The sequence below is a fragment of the Saccostrea cucullata genome, unplaced genomic scaffold (genome assembly GCF_032062105.1).
Source record: "Saccostrea cucullata isolate Sc308-1 unplaced genomic scaffold, CSIRO_AGI_Scuc_v1 ctg309, whole genome shotgun sequence".
NCBI classification, from domain to species: domain Eukaryota; kingdom Metazoa; phylum Mollusca; class Bivalvia; order Ostreida; family Ostreidae; genus Saccostrea; species Saccostrea cuccullata.
In genome coordinates, this window is record NW_026932621.1 from 217,501 (window position 1) to 242,834 (window position 25,334).

The 25,334-nt window shown below is 33.9% G+C and overlaps 2 protein-coding genes across 2 annotated transcripts; one reads left to right on the forward strand and one right to left on the reverse strand.

The window, feature by feature from the left end:
• Window positions 1–11,678: 11,678 nt before the first annotated feature.
• Window positions 11,679–19,372, forward strand: LOC134235605 (uncharacterized). Its single transcript, XM_062717741.1, has 2 exons — window positions 11,679–11,735; window positions 17,420–19,372. Exons 1-2 carry the CDS (start codon window positions 11,679–11,681, stop codon window positions 18,443–18,445), a joined length of 1,083 nt encoding a protein of 360 aa, XP_062573725.1. The 3' UTR covers window positions 18,446–19,372.
• Window positions 19,373–19,522: 150 nt separating this feature from the next.
• Window positions 19,523–25,145, reverse strand: LOC134235606 (uncharacterized). Its single transcript, XM_062717742.1, has 4 exons — window positions 24,818–25,145; window positions 23,047–23,253; window positions 19,869–20,347; window positions 19,523–19,549 (listed from the first exon to the last, which is right to left on the reverse strand). The coding sequence occupies exons 1-4, from the start codon at window positions 25,143–25,145 to the stop codon at window positions 19,523–19,525; spliced, it is 1,041 nt and encodes a 346-aa protein (XP_062573726.1).
• Between the last annotated feature and the right edge of the window lie 189 nt (window positions 25,146–25,334).

Below are 25,334 nucleotides of genomic sequence, written 5' to 3' on the forward strand. Positions count from 1 at the left end.
AAGCAGTTGGGAATTGAAAATTTGCACAGGCAAAAAAGAGAATAATGATCCTTGAATAAGTCTCTTTATGTTCTTAGTGTAGTCTACTTGCAAGCCACATTATATTATAATCAGACTAAAACTGTATTTGAAGTAGCAAATTTGAGAGTAACAGAAATTGCTATCTTTATTAACCAAGGTATTAATGTTCATTGAAGTCAAAAACGGATATAAAGAATTATGTACCTTAGTGTAGTCTACTTGAGTGCCAAGTTATATTGAAATCATACCAAAACTGTAGGAGGAATAGCATTTTGAAAGAATTTCACAGAAATTTCTATTTTTGGTAACAACGCCAACACCGTTCGTCGAAATCAAAAACCGATATACAGAATTATGTATCTTAGTGTAGTCTACTTGTGTGCCAAGTTATATTGAAATCAGACTAAATTTGTAGGAGGAGTAGCATTTTGAAAGAATTTCACAGAAATTTCTATTTTTAGTAACAATGCCAACACCGTTCGTTGAAATCAAAAACCGATACACAGAATTATGTATCTTAGTGTAGTCTACTTGTGTGCCAAGTTATATTGAAGTCAGACCAAAACTGTAGGAGGAGTAGCATTTGGAAAGAATTTCACAGAAATTTCTATTTTTAGTAACAACGCCAACATCGTTCGTCGAAATCAAAAACCGATACACAGAATTATGTAACTTAGTGTAGTCTATTTGTTTGCCAAGTTATATTGAAATCATACCAAAACTGTAGGAGGAGTAGCATTTTGAAAGAATTTCACAGAAATTTCTATTTTTAGTAACAACGCCAACATCATTCGTCGAAATCAAAAACCGATACACAGAATTATGTATCTTAGTGTAGTCTACTTGTGTGCCAAGTTATATTGAGGTCAGACCAAAACTGTAGGAGGAGTAGCATTTGGAAAGAATTTCACAGAAATTTCTATTTTTAGTAACAACGCCAACACCGTTCGTCGAAATCAAAAACCGATACACAGAATTATGTATCTTAGTGTAATCTACTTATATGCCAAGTCATATTGAAATCAGATCAAAACTGTAGGAGGAGTAGCATTTTGAAAAATTGTTTACAGACAGACAGACAGACGGACAGACGGACGGACGCCGGACGCATTACTATCGCATAAGCTCTTCTGGTCTCTGACCAGTAGAGCTAAAAATACGGTATACCGGTATTAATACAGTAATTGATTGCTATATAGACTATTATCAAGTGCTTTGAACTGTTTTGTTGAGATGATAAGATTTTATCTGACCATTAAAAAAACTACATACACACAAAGCACTTATACGAGTACTGTGCAATCTCCTGAATATGTTAATTTACATGTAGTCACTCAACAGATTTGGTTAGCAAGTAGGGAAGCGTATAAGTGCCACCTACTGGTAATATATTTTTTAAAGTTGTAAAAGGGGCGGGGGGCATTTTAAGACTACATTGATCACCTTTAGAAGAAGAGCTCCGATTATCCATACGAAGATAAAGAAAAATGATCAAATGATAGTTAAATCATAGGTGACAGCTTAAGAAATCATATTTAAAAAATTAAGTTATTGTAGTGAAATGGTGGCACTTTCAAAATATGGACCATTTTTCGTGTTTTATGCACAATTATACACAAAAACTCTCAAAATAAACAAAGGATTTGATAAATAAAAAATATTATGATGCAATATTTTGTTTTTTACATATATCATGTAATTCCCATTCCTCTTTTAAAAAATGAAAACAAAATGGACATAGCCTTTATTTTAGTGAAAAGGGTGAATATCAAAACATAGAAATAGGACTCATTTTGTGGGTTTATATAGCATCAGTAAATGATTGTAAAACTATTAGTTTCTAAAAATTAAATAATTCTTATATTATAAAATATTTTTTTCTCCATCTAACCACTGCCCATCGTGCATGGGCAACTGTTCCTGTCATACTCTTCTTGCTAGACATTGAATTTTTTTATATTTTCATTTCATTGTGAAATAAAATTGTAAATCTTCAATTTTCAAAAATTGTCGCATAGATTTTTACACGAGGTCTGACATGTCTATTTCAACAGTCTCCGTCCATTGACGTCATGCACACTCAAAGACACCCGTTCGATATTTATATGCATATTAGGCTTTCTTAGTTCCTGAACCTTTGCTTGGAGAAATTTACATTCCAGTAGAATGATCAAGAAATCATCTCAACTAATTTTCAAAGAGTTATCAAGGAAAAAAAAAACAAATAGAAATCGAAATACTAGTATTAAATTATCAGTTGACTTAAAAAGTTTATATGTTCATTATGGCTAAATCAGCCTGTTACATTTTAAAACACTATTGACCTGCTGAAGGATATCAACAAACCCGATCTATTGACTCGCTGCTGATATTGGAAATAATTGATTGATACACGTATATAGACTGTTATCAAGTGCTTTGAACTGTTTTGTTGAGGTGATACGTTAACATGAAGACAATCTAACAATACAATTATGTACTTTTCAACCTTCTGAATATGATGCTTAGTCGCTCAGCAGATTTGGCATATTCGGACAAAAATCATTTTTCGACAAATAGGCAAACTATTAAAAAACAAGTTTTAAATATGGCAGGTTTTTCAATTTTCCCTCACAAAGTCAAGAAATCAAAATCGTACTAATCATAATAATGACCTTTTTTGCAGTTCACCTATCTGTAATTGTGTTGTATTATAATGAACATGTTTCCAAATTCTTGACATCAAATTTGACTACGTATATAATTCCATTTCCTATCAATACAAAGTTATGGCCCATAGTAGACTTATAAGCTCATTTCTCTCACCTCTGATTATTTCAGGAGTTCAATACAAGTATTTTATGACCCTGTTCACAATTTATATTCATTAACCTTCTAGATTTGTAAAATTGATCACGATTATTGTCAAATCAAAACTAGTAAGAGTGTTCCAAGGAACGCAAGGTGTAACAGACAGACAGACAGACAAACAGACTGACGTCGAGTAAAATGAACCCTTAGTTCCGCTCTGGTCTGCAGGTGACACAAAAACGATTCACAGAATTATACGCCTTAGCTGTTTAGTCTATTTCTGTGTCAACGTATTTTAAAATCGGGCCAAAACTGAAGGATCTATATATTGTATTTTAGTTATCCTAGAAAAGTTCTACGTTCATCGAAGTCAAATCCTGAAAATAAGAATGATGTATCAAAAGTGTAGTCTATTTATGTGCTAAGTATAATGATTGATTGAATGTTTATTGTGTAAGGTCCCTCTCGATAATTTTTCACTCATATGGAGACGCTACCAGTTGCCACGGTGGAGAGCTGCAAATTTTGCCTTATACTTTGCACTTAGGGCTATTGAGCAGGAAGGGATCTTTTTCGTGCCAGCACCTACTGCGACACGGGACCTCTGTTTATACGGTCTCACCCGAAGGACTGGTCTCCATAGTGGGATTCGAACCCGCGACGTAAGGATTGACTCCATCGGAATTCTAGAGCAGACGCTCTAACCACTGCGCCACGCGAGTGACTGTTCCTGTCATATACTCTACTTACTAAGACATTGATTCCTTATATTTTCATTTCATTATGAAATTCAATTGTAAATCTAGATTTTAAAAATTATCTCCGAAGGGCCGGTCTCAACGTCACACAGTGGGATTCGAACCTGCGACGTAAGGATCGATTCCTTACTTTGCAACTCTAGAGCAGACGCTCTAACTACTGCCCCAGGGATCCAAGATAAATTCGCTATATCCAAGAATTCTCAATACTCATGTTCGTACTAAACGAGTTTTACTGTATCGCTCTTCTGATCTGTTTCCAGTTGCGCTAAAAACATGAAGTTGATATGAATAAACATAGAATTATATACATGTAGATCAGATTTAAGGATATATGATATAAAATAACTGGCTTACAGTATATAAGACCCCTTGAATTCTGCATAGTCAATTTTGAACACAAGTATAAATTACATGCACATGTATATATAAGATTTGATAATATTTATTTTTTTTAAAATCAAGTTACCTATTTTAAAAATAATTAATTTCATATATATATATATATATATATATATATATATATATATATATATATATATATATATATATATATATATATATATATATTTTCACTTTAAAGAATATACATATGCTTATTAAATTTAAATTAAGCTTTCTTTTTTTTCTTTCAGCTATTGTGGGTATAGTAAAATATTCGTGGGAGGTTGCCGATGAGTCTATGTTTAAAATACATGTAATAACAAATTTTAAGGTAGGCTATTAATCCTACCATTTGCCAAGTGCGTCAAACGCCAAGGTTAAAGAGTCAAAAACCAAAAGACTCATTTAATAAAAAGTTCTTGTCACAAATGCAAATGTGAAATATACAATTCCTAATACATGTACCAACTGTTCAAAGGTTATAGCCGAGGTTTAATTTTTTCTCTAAAAGTAGGTCAAACTCAAAGGCCAAAGTAAATAAAAATGGAAATTGATGACTCCTAACTAAGGTAAGGTCATAACACAAAAATACATCTATAAAACTGAAAATCAGCACCAACCTTACAAAAGTTACAAACAGGATTTTAAAAAATCAAAAGTAGGTTTAACTATAAGGTCAGACCAAGGACTGAAACTGATACAATTCGAGCTAAAATTTGTTGCAATGAATATACATGTACACAATATATAAATGCAAGATTGAGCTTTATTCCATAGCTTAAAAATAACTGGGCCAAGTAAAGGTATTTAGATACAAAAAATGGTCGAAAATAAAGGCTAAGGTTAAAAAGTAATAAAAAAAAATTGTGCACAAGTAGATATCATATAATTAGGAATAAAGAACTGAAGTATGGAATTCCTAGCTCCACTTGTTTATAAAAGATAAAATTTTCTTAACATTTGCAAAAGTGAGTAAACATTCAAGGTTAAGAGGACAAGTATCTAGATATTCGAAAATTGGCTTGCCACAAAAATTACCTAGCCATAACGTTTTTGCAGTCAAACAAAGAAAAATACTGTAGGACTAGACAATTTCTTTTACATAAATGCTAACACATACTTCAACATTTGGAAACCTAGAAACAAAGAAGGTCTAGGTTTAATTACAAAGTAAAAACAACAAAGAAGAAAAGGTTTTTTTTGCATTAATAACTTTTTTCTAATTACTATATCACTCACATAGTGTATTGACAGCTATGCTTCAATGCAAATGCATCATAGACATTACTGATATGCCTTTATAGGGACGGGTGCCCGCCAGTGGGAAGATCATAACCGTCCCAGCTGGTAGAGGGAGGATGCATTCCTGTGGACCTACAAGAATGACTTTTAACAACGCATACATCCTATACCGCAAGTTCCTTTTCTCGAACTTTAAAACGCAATTAGTATATTTGTTTGAAAAGACATAATTCTTTTTGACGATGATATTGAATCGTTAATGATAATTAATGACAAAAATTGCTCCAATTTATATCATGTTTGATTTTTTTTTCTTTTAGATGTTTTAAAATATGCGCTTATTTTTAAAAAAAGCATTTCTTTGAAAAATAAAGCCTATTAGATTTAATATTAAATTTGTCATTTTATCCAGTTAGAGGGTCATCCTTCCCACTAACAATCACTAAGAAAGAAGAATTCAGTCTGAACGCCATGAACAGAATAAGGAGTTACGACTGCTCTTGCTAGGTAAGAAAAAAACTTTTGAACGCTATCTATATAGTAATACACAGACTACATAAAGTCCCATATACGTTTTGAGAAAAAAGCAAGTTTTTCCACTATTATACTTAACTTTTCTGGTAGAATTTTTAAAACTGTTTTCCAGAAAGATAGTATTAATATTCTTTAGCAAAATCATCGTTCTACTTCAAAGATTTTTTTTTCGTTTTGGCAACATATATTTTTCTTATAGTAAATATGCTTCCAGGGAGTTCAAATCTCTAAATATTTTCAGGTCGAGATCAATATTCCACAACAATCGACCCCCAACAGTGGAGTCCCCGCCCAAGACAAATGTGTGATTACGGAACGAGACTTGGGTTGTCCTTTCTATAACGGATACTGCACCAGGCCATAGGCGCTTGGGTCAAGGATACTGTATTTTTTCTATATAATGTATTGTTGAGGAAATTCGAACTATACTCGTAACATTTTTTTTCAGTGTGCAGTGTTAATTTTTAGTTTTTTGTAAACCTTTCTGCTTCATATACATGAGAATTTCACAGAAATTCGATTTTATGCACGCTTTAAAAATGACACATCCCACTGTATACTAAAAAGGCGGAAGCATGCTTGCAAGTTTGCAAAACTTTAAGTACACATATTTGAAGCATAATCTGTTTTAAAGGGGGGGGGGGGGAGGAGGTGATAAATATTTTGATGGATTGTAGTATTGAAACCAAGGAACAAGAATAAACAATATGTCTCCCGTCTCCCTTTTGAAGCGGAGACATGAGGATAAGTGACGTCAATAGCAACATGACGAATAAACCCTTTCGAAAGAAAAATCCCTTTTGGGATCGGGATCGGCAAGATGACGGTTGGTACGAAAATCAAGGCAGCGTTCTTTTTGATATTTTATCTTATAGGAAGCTTTTCACAACGTCAAAACTTGGTTTTAGATGCTTCATACAAATCAGAGATAGATAAATGTTGTATCGTACGCAGCACAGTTAAGGTTACAGTAAGGAGGCGGGGCCTAATTTGTACGGGAAATGTTTACTATGACGTCACGCATAATATAAGGTCTTCAAAATACCACAAAATGAAATTATTTGCTATTTCAAACAGCTGGATAGCTGTATACTACATACAAACTTACTATTACATGCAGTTTTGTCGTTTGTTAAGTCCCATACAACAGTATATAAACGATGCATCGATCGCAATGCACTTGTCAATGTGACGTCATCTTGCAAAAAATGACGCAGTTTTTACACAGTCAGAGACTGATCAAGTCACATTTTGTACAACGAAAAATGTCTTTTGTTCTCAAATGAAATATTATTTGCAGTAAAATAAAAAGCCATTAACTTGGATGCGATTTTAGTATTGTATTCATAAACTGTATGTGCATTCATCAGACAAGCGATACCGTCGTGTGTTTGTATGCAGATTCATTGAAAAAGTAATGGAAGGGCCTTAACAAATCGATTTATTGCAAGGGCATACCCTCAATGTATCCTGTCAAAATTTTACACATAAACTCAAGAAGCATTAAGATATTTGAAAAGTGCTGCGAACCTCTTGAAATCTTGCAAATAAATTAATTATAACTATATTTCATGTTGTTGACCAGCAAAATATCCAACCTGCCGTCCAACAAATTAAATTTTACCAATTAAAAAAGGGAATCTATATAGGTTCGCAGCACTTTTCACAAACTACATATAGTGTTGAAAAGGATTATAAAATAAAATAAGATTTTTAACTTGGTTATGCCCTTGCAATATTGAAATTTATAGATGACCTCTAAACTACAAATATAATTGCCAAAGTCATATGACGTCGACATACATGACAAGTCTAAATAAAAAAAATCTAAATGTCCCCAACATGTAGATTTAAACCACATTACATTTTTTTTTATATCAGTGAATTCCTAAAAGATTCGCCCATCCTAATAAAGTATGTATTTTTTATCTTAAAAAATCGCCGATATTTCCATTTGTAACCTTAACTGTGCTGCGTAGACACTGTCAGAGTCATTCCTGAACATTACAAACACTTTGTTCTACTTTCAATTGAAACCAGTGAGTAGCAAACTTGGTCAAAGAATACTAGGCCAAGATCTTCACGTTGATTGTGTCATCATTGTTCCACTGTTAAAGGCTAATAATGCCACGTACATGTTCTTAGCATTGCTTGCCAGCGGCGACATACAACTCAACCCCGGTCCAGCAACTCGTAAAGTATCACATCCATGTATTGTGTGTGGAAAGGGTGTTATTAAAATAAGCAAAGCCACTTTATGTGACAAATGTAAATGTAAAACACATGTTCGATGCGTCGGTGACCAACGTCAGAAAACAACCAAACTTATAGAGGAAACAAAAGTATTTATTTGCAATAAATGTATAGTCATCAAGGCTTTTCAGTCTCTACAAACAATGAACCTGCTCGAACAGAATCACTGAATCCTTCCGACACATGTTCAAGTAGTCCACCAAGGTTATCTCTTCCTAAAGACGACATGTTTTCAAGAGAAAGGATTGCATCTTATTCACTTAAATACTAGACCACTCCTACCAAAAATTAGTGAACTTAGGCATATTGCCAGAAAAACTCGTGCGGCAGCTATTGCAATTTCTGAGTCGTGGCTAGATAAGTCTGTAAATAACAGTGAAGTATCCATAGAAGGTTATAGCCTAGAAAGGTTAGATCGTAACCGCAATGGTGATGGAGTATGTCTGTATATAAACAATAAACTAGCATACACACGCATAGAGGATGTGACCACCACGGATGAAGAGATACTCCTAGTTAACATCTACCTTCCCAAGTCGAAGCCTATTATTTTAGGCGTAGGATATAGACCACCGAATCACTCCAGTTCTAGTACCAAAAATTATTTCCAATGGAATTGATAATTACATGTATTAGTACATATATTACATTTATAAACATGATAAAATCATCTTTGTGGGTTAACAGAGCTTAACTAGGCTCAAGATCAAACTTTTATCTACATTTTACTGTGTAACTGTGTATTCAATTGGGAAAAAGTCAGAGTAATTAAGCGATTATTCAATATTGACCGATTTGACTTCCCTAATATTTTTTTGGATTTCTCTCTCTCTCTCTCTCTCTCTCTCTCTCAAGCCTACTATTATAAGTAATCATGTATTTGCATGTATTTTAAAAAAAAAATAAAAGAAAATCAACAAAAATAAGAAATTTCAAAATATACTTTCAAAAATAGTATTCGGTTCATTTTTGCCATCATAACAAGAACATTTGTTATGCTCTCAAAAATATGAATGATAACTTATGAAAAATTTTTCCACTAGAAATATAATATTGATGTACTCACCTTCAGAAAAGTGTTTCTGGTTGTGCTGAGTTGAGTTTTCCTCTGCCATTTAGAGCAAATTCACAATGCAATCTTAATTTTATCCCACTTTCTGTTAGCTGCCTCCGTAGGGACTAAAATACAAAGTAGTTTTTCTGCTTGCGTCTTAATTTCTGTCCAAATTTTACAGTTTTGGCCCATCCTTCAACATACATGTATTTACATTAAATGAGAAAGGATATATAAATGTATGTACACAAACTCGGCATGATAATTCCTCAAATAATTTCTCCCAGGCATGTTATCATGGTAATTATAGAGTACATCAAGTTCCTTCGATAAGACCCGACCATAACAGCTACTGTATCATATTACGATATCTCATCTATAAAGCATGCCTGCATATAGGGAGGCGACATTTTCAAGTTAAAACAATACAAGCTAGATAATTAAGGGTGACAATAAAAGATAGGCTAATATCACACAGCGTGATCGAGTTACCTTGCTTATCATGCTTATTTTGAAGAGAAGGCCTGTCACTTCCATTCAACCATGATTATAAATCATTTGTCATGTGTTTGTGCTCCACGTGGGTTTGTTGTCAATAATTTCACGCTGAATCGTCTTATGTTAGATTATTACGAGAATGTAGTAGATATATAAAAATTAACAATTGATAAAAGGAGTTACATGCCTCTTTTCTTGTATTTTATACAAGATTATTGAAAAGATTAGTTCCACATGAGCTATGTACCTGTCATTAATTCTAAAACATAATTACCTACTTGAACTATTTTGTCCCTCGTAGTATCGCTTCAGGACCCCGTGCTAATCAAACGTTGAACCCGATTTGGTTACAGGATACTAATTTTACCCCTATTTCATTGACCACGCAAAGAGTTCCAGATTAAAAATAGAGGTTTTTTTCTTTAAAAATCTTGGGGATGTATATATGGGGTGGAATGGGTTTATTTTAGGGCATAAATGGAAAGGAGAGGGTCTGAAAAAAATTATAAAATTAAGAATAATGGGAATTTTGCTATGAAGTGCGTAGTAGAAAGGGTGTAAAGAGGCCATTGTTCACCTGTTTCTCAACGGGAAATGGAAATATGCAGGGTAGGGGTTAATTGCAGTGCCATAGCAAGGCTTGTAGACTACAGAATTTTTTGAGATTTGAGAATATTTTTGGCCTTGGATTGATCTAGCTCTGTGCCAAATTTCAGGTGAGTTGAGGCGGTGAATTTTTTTAAAATGATTTTTTATGTTATAAAGGAATGTATAGCAAAATAATTGGTAGTCCGTGTCCATTTGTTTATGTTTTAGACATACAGAGTTGTCGCTCGTTCTTCTCTCAAACGTGAAACGTATCAGGAGTACTAAAGTAACTATTCGTTCTATTATTAGGCTATTATTTTTATTGGACTTTTTTACATTAATCCAAATAAATTGTTAACATAAATTCGCCATAACACACGCTTTTTGATATGTTAATACCGATAAAGATTGGGAAGGGGGACGAATATGATTTAGCGGGTTGTTTGCCCTTAGTTTAAGATACATCCGTTTGGAGTACCATGAAACGGGGCAAACATCTTGAGAGGTCGAAAGGTCAACGAAGCAAATGTAATAGGTGGCTTCCGCCTAAAAAATAATACCTGCAGCTGGTGCCGACAGTTTGACAAGTTTTTTAAGTGCTGAGGAGTCCAGTGTCACTGTAGCTTTGGCATTATCAAATATAAGTGATTTCAGGTCTTCAAACTCTATTTCTGTCTGTTTTTCAGAGATTTCAATTATTTCATCTCCAAAGTTATGGAGATGAAATTTCAAGATTTTAATTTTTTTTTTCAATGAAGATACATAAATGGTAGGGATGTCAATTTTACAGCTTAGTCGAATAGTCGGATGCTTTAGTCATGTTAAATTAGTTGAACGATAGTCGAATATTCGTTCAATTTTGATTATTTTTTCGTACCTGAGTTCACTGTTTGTCTTTTACAGACTAGTTTACAATATTTTATATAGTTACGCTATCACTATTACAAGTATACAACAGCTTTCTGAATTGTAAACATGTACGTAGTGCAATAAAACTGTACATCAATATGTATCCAATGCATTTAATTAATTTCAAAATTAATACATTGGCTGCACATGTTATCTAAATGCAGCTAGATATCAAACGCTCGTATTTTGTCCTTTTTATGGCGTCGGGCTTGCCCGATCGTCATCTAGGGATCAGTCAGGTTTACGCGACCGTATGTGTCAGTGGATGCATCCGCAATAGAAAATAGCAATAGCTATAAACCGATTTCTTTTAAAACGTTCACAATGAATAATAGCTTGAATATAAAATTAAATCAATTGTATCTTCAATTAATACTACTACAAAACAACGATATTATTTGTAATTTATACGCAAGAAAAACGTTATGGTTGTTGCGGAGGAATTTCTACTGAGAGGGTGCGTCGAATGATATGAATCACATTTTGGGACCGATTACTGTAATACAAACAATCTTAAATACGGTAAAATAATTACAAAATAAACACGAATATAGCAAGACTATAAAGAATTGAATTTCTTTATCTTAGCTTTACTTTTACGATCTTCAATCCAATTTTAGCCGAACAACCTACGATATTGACCAGTAATGCCAGCATTACCGTATTTATCCATTTCCTCCATTTGTTTACCGCGCCTTATGATCGTAAGTCGATCGTACTTGTAACACAAGTAGAGCTTTTCAAAAAAGCTTGCCGTCTTTAGCAACAATTTTAAACAGTAAACAGATCTATACTTAACAGGCCGTATAATTCTTTTGAATTTCTTGATTTTGTATTTCTAAATTAGCTTTTTATGTGCATTAGCCCTACCATGGTTGTCGCTCGGTCATCTCCGTCAACTTTGACTGGCCGAGAGCTTTCAGCAAACCTCGGCTGATTCCCATTTACTCTTCAAACAAGAAAGGGGAAAAGAATAATAACAAATTGTAAAGCCTGCAAGCAATAACTATCAAATTTTATTTATAATGAAATTAAAGAGACCTGTTATTAAGAAATAATTACTGCTAATTTTGTTGTTCGTTTTGTCATTTTTTTAAAATTGGAAATCTTGCAAAATTGTTAAGTCGTACGAAAAATAGATCATCAGAAAGTTATCTCCCTTGCCCTGAACAGCATTTCAACCAATGAAATAATTGAAAATTTTCTCATCATGCAATTTCTACCAATCGCAGAAGAGAGGAAGTGCATAGTCCGAAGACTGTAAAAAACTTCAACTATACAATACCGTCTTTCAAGGAAGACGGTAATTAGAGTCATGGTTGTAGTTAAGATGCAATCACTATACAACAGAACAACACTCTGACAATGGCAATTAATTAAAATAATTTATGAAACCCTTCATATGTCTTCGATTGACTGAAAAGAAATTAGATTGATTTTCAGGATGGACATTTCTGACGATGTCTGGTCAATTCGAACCCTGACTCATTCGGACCAGGACACAAGGCTATCAGGCCCTATACTGTATTTGTGTTAAGACTATTTTTTTTAATTTTATTATTATGTTACTGAAGTCACTCACTTGACCTATTTGCAGATCTTTTGAAATTGTTTTTCTTGTTCGACGCCATTGAAGCCTTTCAGGCTTTTGATAATACATAGCGGTAGTACATGTACCCCATAATTAAAGCCAATTTCTACGTGTCCGTCAATGACCTTTGACAGGTAAACAATTAATAAAAGTGTGTCTCTTATAAAAACAAAGAGAGAGCGAGAGCCCGAGAGCTTAGGGTAAATTTAAATTATGAAATTTGTGCAAACAATCAATGATTTTATGAAATAAATATGTATACATGTATCATAAAAAGAAAACACGGTTTAATTACTCCCATAACTGACCCCGATTTACTTAAGAAATAAGGTATCATTTTCAAACATCTATCGGGATAGAAATACGGGTTGGTCACGAGATTAAATTCCATAAAGCCCAAAGGACTTTATGATGAATTTTATCTCGTACCAACCCGTATTTATAGCCCGATAGATGTTTGAAAATTGATAATAAGAACTTGGGTTGTGTCTTCGAATGCGAAAACCATTTAGGAGGGAGGAATGTAATGGTTTGGGCCGTGGATATCGGCCTGGATAGCTCAGTTGGTAGAACACCTGACTAGAGATGCAGGGGTCCCGGGTTCGATTCCCGGTCCAGCCATACATTTTCTCCTTTCCTGTTACAGATTTGGTGCCGTTGACCACCCCTGGAATTGCAGGTGAAAGTCCTGCCAGGGGCAATAAGAACTTGGTTTGTGTCTTCGAGGGCGAAAACCATTTAGGAGGGAGGAATGTAATGGTTTGGGCCGTGGATATCGGCCTGGATAGCTCAGTAGGTAGAGCACCTGACTAGAGATACAGGGGTCTCAGGTTCGATTCCCGGTCCAGCCATACATTTTCTCCTTTCCTGTTACAGATTTGGTGCCGTTGACCACCCCTGGAATTGCAGGTGAAAGTCCTGTCAGGGGCAATAAGAACTTGGGTTGTGTCTTCGAGGGCGAAGACCATTTAGGAGGGAGGAATGTAATGGTTAGGGCCGTGGATATCGGCCTGGATAGCTCAGTAGGTAAAGCACCTGACTAGAGATGCAGGGGTCCCGGCTTCGATTCCCGGTCCAGCCATACATTTTCTCCTTTCCTGTTACAAATTAATATTCTTTCTAAATAGTTGTATCACGTCAGATCTTAGTTTGAATCTACAAAACTAAACAATTGCCCTCTCCATTTAAAACAGTAAGAGGTAAACAATCATTATAATAAACATGTTTGATTTTCTCTCCCATTCTGCTTTTTTTTTGACATTTTTGCGAACTTACTATAGAAAAGTTTCACTTGAAGACTGTGTATATGCTTGACTGATTCGGTTTATGATACATCATGTTTGATGTTACACTGCAAAATACAAGTTGGGAATATACTATCACCAATTACTGCAGCTGACGCAACAAAAAACTGTGGATTTTGAAGTCATGTTTGCCGCGCATGCATCGACGTACAATTTAATTAATTTCAGAATTAATACATGTATATTGGCTGCACATTTTATCTAAATGCAGCTAGATATCAAACTCTCGTATTTTGTCCTTTTTATACATAGCGGTAGTACATGTACCCCATAATTAAAGCCAATTTCTACGTGTCCGTCAATGACCTTTGACAGGTAAACAATTAAAGTGTGTCTCATAAAAACAAAGAGAGAGCGAGAACCCGAGAGCTTTGGGTAAATCTAAATTATGAAATTTGTGCAAACAATCAATGATTGTATGAAATAAATATGTATACATGTATCAGAAAAAGAAAACACTGTTTAAGTACTCTCATAACTGACCCCGATTTACTTAAGAAATAAGGTATCATTTTCAAACATCTATCGGGATAGAAATACGGGTTAGTCACGAGATTAAATTCCATAAAGGGCTTTATGATGAATTTAATCTCGTACCAACCCGTATTTATAGCCCGATAGATGTGTAAAATTCATGAAATTGATACCTTATTACTTATATTTACATTTGTGACTTATTCATACTTTATGTTTGCCTGATTGTGACTTTTAGCGTGTGAGAATGCATTATTTTTCAAACTCAACGGCAAGTATGTGATCTACTGAACGCGCGTCGACCCTTTATGACGTCACTGAGAAATTACGTCAAACGATTATCCATACGCACATCTATGACCTCTTGACCCCATACCTGTATTTATACAGTTATAATTTAATTCTGATTGTAAAGCTGTATTTGATTGGATAAAAAATTATTTTATATTGTATAAAATGGGTTGCCTACGTCACAATGACATTCGTCAAAAACGTATCAATCCGCCTGACGTTACGTTCAAATTTTGTACAAATTGAAGTCATTTTGTTAGAACAATCATAATTTTTTTCTTACATCAAATGAATGAAAATTAAATTATATGCAATGAATTTAATAGCTACCCATTTTATACGGTATAAACTGGGTTGGAACAGTTTACGCTTTTTGGGAGTTGAACTATGTTCAATCTCCCATGGTCATCACGTATTTAACATGCGCAGTAATTTGTGTTGATTATATAGAGCCGAAAGCGAGGCTACTGTGTCGGCTGATTTACTCCGATGATGTTCAACAGAAAACATGTATAAACATCCGCCGCAAATAGTTCATGTCATTTTCTCCTGAATTTTTAATTTTCATAATTTGAAATGTAAGTAAATGTAGTATTGACAAAGAAATCTTATTTTGAATATTAGATTTCGTTCAAAGTAAAACTAAATTATAAAGAACCTCAAAAAATTTTCGTAATGGAACTCATTTTTTTGTGTGGCGTCGTGCGAGGTACGAGTCATCCGAGGAACTCCGAATGGAAAAAGATTCGATCGACAACTCTACATACTAACGGCAAGCGGTAAAGCTAGTCGTCCGGACGCCCGACGGTCCCGGATTTTTAGCAATTTTTTTTTACCGGTGCACAGAATTTATTCAAACTTTTCATGAACATTTTCTTGGTTGAAATGAATTCATTAATGCATAAAAACTTTAGGAAACATGCGTATTTATTACTAAATCAGCAGTATCACCTGCCGAAAGCGGTAAATCTAGTACTCTGTTATAAATGTTAAAACCAAAAACGGACATTGATGTTTTCGTAAAATCATTTCGTAAAAACAACAAAATGAAGTTGTTTTTTTTTTTTAATAAAAGGAAAACCTCATTTACATACCAGATAACTCGTACGCACACAAACTCTCACAGATACCACTGTTTTTATGTTTGGTCATTAAATATTTGTGTTAAACTTGGTACATGTATTGTTTTTTTCTTCACAATATTAAAAAAGATTAAGTTCTGACGTACTCCATGTATAATGTTCGTGTAATTGAAATACATTTATATTCACAGAGAAGTTTTATATAACAAACCTGTAAGTTCTTAATAGGATGGTGTGTTAAAATCCACATTTTATCAACATTGATATTATTCCTGCGAAACTGAAATTTTCATAACACATGGGTAAAGGTGCCAAGGAAAAATATCTTACAAATTTGAAGACTGTGAGCAGTGAATTATATAAATGATCAACCGCCTCTAATATAAATATAATGGCAGTGTCCATGTTTTTGCAATGGGAAACCCAAAATATGTGTAGGATTGAAAAGTAATAGAAGATGCAAAACAGCAAAATGTAATAAAGATTCTATGAAAATTTCGTTCAGTGGTGTAAGAGGAGTTGCGGATAAGAAATGGGTATACCTAAAGCGTAACAAACAGATAGAAGGAAATCCAGATTAATAAATACCCTCCAGCTTTTCAAGCAGGGGGTATAAAAAAGACTAATGTAGGCAGGCAACAATATGACCCCTGCATTTTTTGCTATTCAATGTCTCTGAATGTCTTTCTCAAGATTTTTGCATCTCAAAAAATATGAAACAGTTGTCTGTATTTGAAATAATAATATTGTTCACTCACTTAACCTCCCGATCAAAGATTTTATTTAACACCACGTTCAACTCCCATGAGTGCTTTCAGTACTTTGATTTATAAACCGCTTCGCTTCGCGGTTTATAAAGCGTAAACTGTCCCGAAAGGTATAATGCCCTGATAGTATAATGCCCTGATTGACCTGATTACATATATATACTGAAATAAAGAGTTTTTATGTGCATAAACAATGTTATTTTTAATGGAAATTGTTAATATCATTATTATAAGAATCATGAAGAAAATGCTAAAATAAAATATTTTTATTAAGTTTTATTTGACAGAGAACATTGACAGGGGTATAATGTCCTGATTTAAGGGTATAATGACCTGATGACCTGATAGTATAAAAACTTCTAATAAACCCAACTTAGCAAAACTATAAACTATACCGTATAAAATGGGTAGCTATTAAATTCATTCTTTTAAAATAGATACGCATTCCTTTCAGTAGTGTTATATAATAGAAAACATTTGCAAATGTAAATATATTTATTATATACCTAATGTGTATCACCCTATTTTACTGTTGAATTTACGCTATCACGTGACGTCGTGATCCGATTTTCCGGATCTGTTTTCTGAATCCATATCACCACTCCATACTACCCATAGTCCTCTGCGTCTCCTCACACAAACTTCCGCCAGAGTTCGTTTGTACCAAACATATTATCGGAGAAATTGTCTTTGTCTCATAATTTGATGATGGAAAATTAAATTATAAGGACCAATTTTAAAAGCTTCCCAAGTGATACTGGTATAACATGGGTTTTTTTAAAATTGGCTAGTGTAAACTGTCCTAAGACAAGTTATATACATGAAATATAACTTGGGTAGCTATAAAATTCATTCCTTAAGAGGTTTTGATATTTTTAGGCACACAGTGATTTCCTACACACAGTTGGTGAGGCCCTACTGATTCAGCTATGTATGAAGAAATTTTCGATGGACAGCTTAGAGAGTGCTCCTGTTATTCCAAATTTAAGTCTGCCAGAAAACATCAGAAACACACACATTAAAACAAGAGAACCTCTATTTTGGAAGGTTGTTCAAGAAATTGTGAATGAAATATTCATGGAATTTCATAACCCAGGATGTTTACCTCCAGTGCAGTTGGAATTTGGTGGTAGTTCTGTGATAATTCCCAGAGAACAACTGTGCAAAAATGGCTATGTTGATGTGAAAATGCCATCTGGGGAAGTTTTTAGAGTATTTAATTCACATGAAACCACAGATGACATACAGAACTACTCTTTACAATTACTGATGTGGTATATCCATTTTTGTGAATTTCAGGATGGCATACGAGAAGGAGACCCTTTCAGGACCAACATTAACTTAAAAAGAATGATTCCCTTCTTTTACAGTCATTCAGATCGATCCAAATATGCAGTTGAGTGCATAGATTATATCCTCAAAACAGAAGTTCTATTACCACAGCACACAGCTATGAGAGTGAGACTCGGTAGTTTTGTTAACCCACATGGAAAGAAAGGAGGAAATAAGCCAGCTGACATGCAACAAGAAAATAACATTCTTGTTCTCAAAGATGTTATAAAAGGTTTAGGAGCTAACAAAACAAAAAAAGCCATGGAACGTGCATCTGCAGCAGCTCCTGTTGTGGCAGAAACTGTAGAAAATTATATGAACAATATTGGGTGTGTATCAAGGAGTGGAAAACACAATACAAAAGACAATTTGGAAGACGTGACACTTCTAGTCCAACTTTTAAGTCGATTAGACCCATTTAGTGTGATTGATAACCGCAAGATGAATTTTTACAGTGGTTTCAGGAAAAATCCATTCTCAGCTATATCTTCAGATTTTAACTCCCATCTTTTCAAAATAGTTGAGCGCTTGAAAAGATGTCAGAACATTGACCTTGAATACTACAACCAGTAACAATCAACAATAGGTATGGGGATGAGAAGGGAGTTGGGGGGGGGGGGTAAATTGTGTCTGATTGCAGTGTATGATTGCTGTTTGTATTATGTCAAAATAATGTTATATGTTTGGATGTTTCATGTATTTTAGCTCACTTGAGCTAAAGTCTCAAGTGTCACAGCTTTTCTTATCAAAATTGTTAGTTGAAATCATTATCTTAATGTTTTCCTATTTTTATCACTTTAGAATAATTCTGCCGATTTCAACCGCCATAAGGTATCTTTTGGACTACACACTTTTTAAGGGGAGATAATTTAAAACTAGTGAATTTTAATAGCATCTTTTAAACATCTTTTTCTCAGGAACCGCTAAGATAGAAAAAAAAAATGAAACTCATGTAGAAGCTTCATTTATAGTGTAGATTCAAGTCATGTTCATGTCATGACCTGCAGGGTAAGGTGGGGCCATGAAGGGCAATCAGTGTAGCATAGAAATATATAGGAAGAATCTTAAGAAATTGGAAAAGCAATGATTAGTCATATTTATGGGAAAACATCCTCAAATATTGTTGATTCAAGTTTATAGGAAAAATCTTTTAAATTTTTCTCAAGGCTAGCAAAGCCATGATAAGTGAATTTTACTGTCAAGAGTGTTTTATTAGTGTAGATTCAAGTTTGTTCAAATGACCCTCAAAGGTAGAATGGCAATGGCCCACGCTGTTATCAAAACTTTACATGTGAAAACACAATAGGGCCATGTGATTGAGGAGAGAAATGTGGCCAGTGGGCCTCTTTGTTATATGTATTTAATTGAAGATAATATGTAGTAAAAGAATATATTTCAACTGAAACTTCATAACAAATGTGCGCCAGTAGTTGAATTCTTTTCATGTATTAAAAATCATATAAAAATCAAATGTTTCATTTTTACATCTGACACTAAGTCAAGGTCTTTCATGAACAGGTTTACAAGGCGGATAGATCACACCATCCTTTTACAGTGCAATTGTAGTAACAAGAAGTGCGATCTGGTAATAGGTCCTGTAATACTGGGAATGTACTTAAATAATGATGAAGTTGTGCTCACTTGGGAATGCTATGACACAATGTTAAAATTCACAGTCTGAGCAACAGCATAAAATTTCACATACATCACAGCATTTGCATTTTTTGTTTCCAACATCTGGTTTAAAATCTAGATGCTTTAACAACTGCACACTCAAACAGGTGTCTGTACTTATGCAGTATTGACGCATGGAATGTTGCATCCCAGGTCTGTTGATCCTGACATCTGTTTTATTAACATACAAAACTGCTTCGGCAGCTAACCCATCTCGCCCCGCACGACCAGTTTCTTGCAAGTATTTTTCGATGCTTGTTGGACATTTAAAATGAATGACCTTTCGAACGGCAGGTGCATGCAGACCTATGCCAAGGGCTACCGTTGCCAGAACTACTCTAATTATTGGATCAGATTTTCCCAGTTCCCCTATGATAAAATTTTTCATTTTCTCTGGATAATGGGTATGGTACTGTGCATAATACCTGTTCTCAGGAGACTCAATCCCTAACTTGTTCTCCAAAAATCTATAGCCATACCTAATTGACTCCAGATCAGTGTAAATGAAAGTGAGAGGATAATGTCTTCTGTCCTTTTGTAGACCTGTCACAATATCTCCTAAAATTTTGTCAAGGTCGTCTTCTTGTCGCATGCTGGGTAGTCGTTGGTATTTGTAATACTTGATGTTGGGTCTGTCTGGATTCTTGGAAATAAAAGTGGGATTCCTTAAACCAAGGTTTTTTACCAGCTTTTCCTTTGTCGATTGTGATGCTGTTGCTGTAAAAAGGGACACGGGTACTCTAGGGAAAATGCCCAGCAATTCTTGTATCCTAGCAAAGTCCTTTCGAAAGTCTTCAAACCCTTAAAACAAATAACAAATAGGCCAAGCTTAAAAAAATCTTTGTTTGCAGTTGCCAACCTATAATTTTTAGACTGGGTAGGTAGGTAGGCATTCTTTTTTTTTTTTAAATTGTCTTCAGATTTTTGTTAGATATCAAATAATAGAGCTTTACAAAGGCCTACTGAAGATGAATAAGTTCCACTATTGTTTTAAACTACTGATTGATGAAAACAAAAGTCAAAAACTGAAAATGAAATAGTTTCAATATCCTGAAAAAGTAAAAAAAAAAAAAAATAATTTACTAAATGGCTAAAAAAAAGTTTGCATCAGGTGCATTTTCATTGGGTAGGTAGGCAACTGCAAGCAAACAATTTTTATTTTAGGCCTTACAATTTTAAAATAGTTTATTTGAAGGGGGGAACACTTAAAATGAAGAAAAGTTTTGGAGTTACAATCACTGCTCACCTAAGCTAAGAGCTCAAGTAAACTCATATTTTGTCTATCTGTCTTTCCATAAACATTTCACATTTTTGTTTCTTCTCCAGAACCACAATTTTAACCCAACTTGTCACAAAGCATCCTTGAGTAAAGTGGATTCAAGCTTGTTCTAATAATAATAATAATAATAATGATAATAATAATGCTTTATTTAGAGAAGGTAACCCGATTAGTACCAGGTACTATTCTTCCCCGGGGCCTTCTAATTTCAAACAACATATTACATAAAATGATACAATCAAAGATAAAACATGTAGAGTTCGTTAGTGCATAATGTAATGTACATCTAAATGAGATATAGATTCAAAATTAATAAAGAAGTCAATATTAATTGTTCAAGAGACATTGTCTTAAACAATAGTAATAGTCAAACATCTTGTACAAAGGACATATTCAAACATTTATTTACATACGTTGGCTAATTATAATTTTTTCTACATTTCGTCTAAAAATAGGTAAGGTTGGTGATAATTTTATATGTAATGGTAGGTTATTCCATAAATTTACACCTGAATATTGAATAGAATTTGTAAATAAAATTGTTCTATGTTTTGGTAAACGAAGATTATAATTTAATTCTGAACGTAAGGAATAGGAATCATTGCTATGAAAAACAAAAAGGTCCTGGAGATATTCGGGGCTCATACCATAAAAAGTTTTGTACAATAAAATACACTTATGTAGAGTGACTAATTCAAATACATTTAGCCATCCCAGTTTTTCAAACAATGGTTTTGATTGTTCGTCGGGTGCTGCATCAAGAATAATTCTAGCAGCCCGTTTCTGAAGTTTATGAATTCTTTCAATGCTAGTTTTAGATGCATTGCCCCATATTGTAAGACAATAGTTTATTGAAGGCAAAATATATGCATTATAAAAAAGTTTTCTGGTATTTAATGGAAGAAATTTCTTAATTTTACGGAGTGTAAATAACTTGTATGTTAAGGATTTACAAACTGAATCTACATGATAATTATAATGAAGATTTTGATCTATATAGACACCTAAGAGTTTTTCAACATTAACATTTTCAAGCTTTTCTCCAGAAATTTCTGTATTAAGTTCTGGAATATCTAATTTTGACCTTTTTTGTTGTGTACACATAAGCATAGATTTTGATTTGTTCGTGTTCAGAATCATTTGGTTCTGTAAACACCAGTTTTCAATTTCGCATAAATCATAATTCAAAAATGTTTCAATATTATGTACATTGTTATCAGATAAATGCAGAGTTGCATCATCTGCAAACATATCAATATTACAGTGATTGACACATAGGGGGAGGTCATTTATGTACAATAAAAATAGCAGTGGACCTAAAATAGATCCCTGGGGCACCCCTGCTGTGATAGGTAAGATATCAGAAGAACATGCACCAATTTTAACACTTTGGGTTCTTTCATTTAAATAAGACTGAAACCATTTAATTGTAAGTGAATCAAAGTTATAGTGCCTCAATTTCTCAATTAAGAGAATGGCCATGCTCTTTTGCAAAGGGAGATAATTAAGAATAAATGACAATTTGTTGGCATTATTTAAATTTCTCAAAAACCACTTTGCTACAAAAGTGGAAACTCCAATAAATATGTAGATTCAAGTTTGCTCAAATCATGACCCCCAGGGGAGCCACAGTGCCAGTGGGCATCAAACTTTAACATTTATATGGAAAATATCTTCTACTGAACAACAAAGTCATGATAAGTCTCATTTTGATATAGAAGAATCTTCAAGGAGTGCAGATTAATGTGGTCACATCATGACACATGGGGATGGGATTGGCCGGCTATAATGGAATTAATTTTTGTAAGAATATATAGGAGAAAAAAACATGCTGATAAACAATGATAATCATAATGACTCAGGTGAGCCTTTTGGCCTATGGGCCTCTTGTTCTCTTAATATACTGTAAATGTAAACCAATTACTTTATTTACCAGGGATAAACGTTGATTTATTTTCGCGATAAATATAGACACATACACTGTAAGGACTTTTTTGGCAGAAATTTTGAATTTGAAGCGTGTTCGATATAAATTAGCCTAGGTTTGGTTTAGCGTATTTCTTCGTATTCTTATTTATGTGTATAAGTGCAAGACATTTTACTTGACTTAGCTGTTGTTGAGTTCCGCCAAAGCTGCTAAAAAGAATACACAGCCAAATGTAATACGTTTACAGTATATCATACCATTCTTGTATCATGTGTGCTTCATCTATGCAGATACCACACACGTGATCCTGCAAAGCTTGGCTTTGTAGAATTTTCCTTCCTTCTCTTGAAGAAAGGAATGCCTCTGGATGGGCATAAATAAGGCGGAATTTTCCAGCTGCCACTTCTTCTGGAGAAACTTTCATCAGCAGCTTCCCAACATCTTCATCAGTTTCATCATCAATACTGCTGTCCTCTCTTTCCTCACTTTCATCCTCAATATCTACAGGATTACAGAACTTAATATGCTCATTATTATTTGTGTTTAACTGCTATAAAGAAAATCTTAAATAATTTATTACACCCACTTACTTACAAAGAGTTATCACAAAGAAAAAAAAATAGAAAAATATATTTAGTATATATCTTGGCCATTTGAATTTAGTACAAATGATTCATTTCGTTAGTTGCACTTCAGACTGCCCCCCAGGACTTGAACCTGGACTTCCTCAATGCTGGCAAATGCTTGAAGCATGAGGTGTGCTGTCCATTTACACTAAGACAATCTGTAAAGTACTATATGTATCCACAACAACAAAAAAAATCATGTAATTTAGGAATTATGTAATTGAGGAATTATTTGGAAATGTGAAAAGAAACAGAAGACAGGTCACAGCTAAGAACTTAAGGTCAGGTCTAAATTGTTGAAGAAACTGTCACTTGAAGGTTTATTTCAAGGTTATAAATACCATATGCTTAATATAAACTTAGTCTCTCTTACTTCATTAAACAGTGATTTAAATATTCAAAATATTTCTTTATTTAGGTTCTATAGTGAGGTATTTGCATACATTTTATCAAAATATGTTAGGGGGCACTTTTACCAAAAGCAGGAGGCATTCTGACCATTTAATTGGGGACAGTAAAGTATTTCTTATATAAATTTATGTTAGGGGGCGCTTTGACCAAAATCAGGGGACGCTTTGACTAAAATCAGAGGACACTTAGACGAATATTTGGTGGTGGTATTTTTTATATAAAAATATGTTAGGGGGCGCTTTGACTAAAGACAAGGGGCGCTTTGACTATAAAATCGAGACGCTTTGACCAATATTTGGGGGCGGTATTTTTTTCTAAAAAAATATGTTAGGGGGCGCTTTGACCAAAGTTAAGGAGCGCTTTGACTAAAATTAGGGGTTGCTTTGACCAATATCTGGGGGCAGTATTTTTTTCTAAAAAAAATATGTTAGGGGGCGCTTTGACCAAAATTAAGGGGCACTTTGACCAAGATCAGGGGATGCTTTGACCGGGACGTTTTTATTAGGGGGCTCTTTGACCGGCTCCCACATGTACATGTATGGTTTATTAATTATTTTAATTGATACTTGATAGTTTTATAGAGATGTAATGGTTAGGGCTGTGGGTTTCAATGATAAATAATAAGGTGATAAACTGTGATGATAAATATTGTCATACAGGTCCTTAATTAGTCATTAGCAGGCCCAGTACAATCACTAGATTTAGCTATAAGCCTATGTAGGTAGAATTACCTACGTGGCTTTATTTACCTACCTCAGGTAGCTTTATTTAGCTATTTCAATGCAACTTTTCAGTTCAAAGTTGAAAAAGATCATTGCATCAAATTGGGATATTTTGCACATCCTGAGAAAAATGTTTTTTTATAGATATAAATTGATCTGGTAGCTAAATAAATCTACATCAGGTAGGTAAATAAAGCTAAGTAGGTAAATCAAACTATGTAGCTAAATCTAGTGATTGTACCAGACCTGATTAGAAATATTAGAAATATTAGGCCCCTAATGAGTAACAGATTAAAAATGTAATACCCGTCCCCAATGCAGGTTTCAATATGTAGGTAGAACCATCTCTTCCCGTTATATCTAGGAAACAAGCTGGAATGCCGCTTTCGCACAGTTTCCTAACCTGATCCTTCATAATCGCGTTCAATGGCGATATAACAAGGACAACTGCCATGGGATCCTCGGTAATAAATGGCATAAGCTGAAAAATGACACTTTTCCCAAAACCAGTCGGTAGTAAACACACAAGGTCCTTCGATTCTGTAAATGCACGAAGTGCTGATATCTGTTCTGGTTTTAATTCATATGTTATCCCTAACTTCTGTTTAGCACTAGTTAATCTGGCTGAATCCATTTTTTGTTGTTGAAGTGAAAGTAGAGAAAATAATAATATTTGAAAAATAATTTATTTCTGTTTTTTGTTATTTTTTACATGTCAATTCAATATATATTCTATATAAAACTTGAATCTTCATTCATATTTAAGAATTTTTTTTAGTTTTATTACGTAAAAATTGGGGTGATAACTTCGCACTTATTCTTT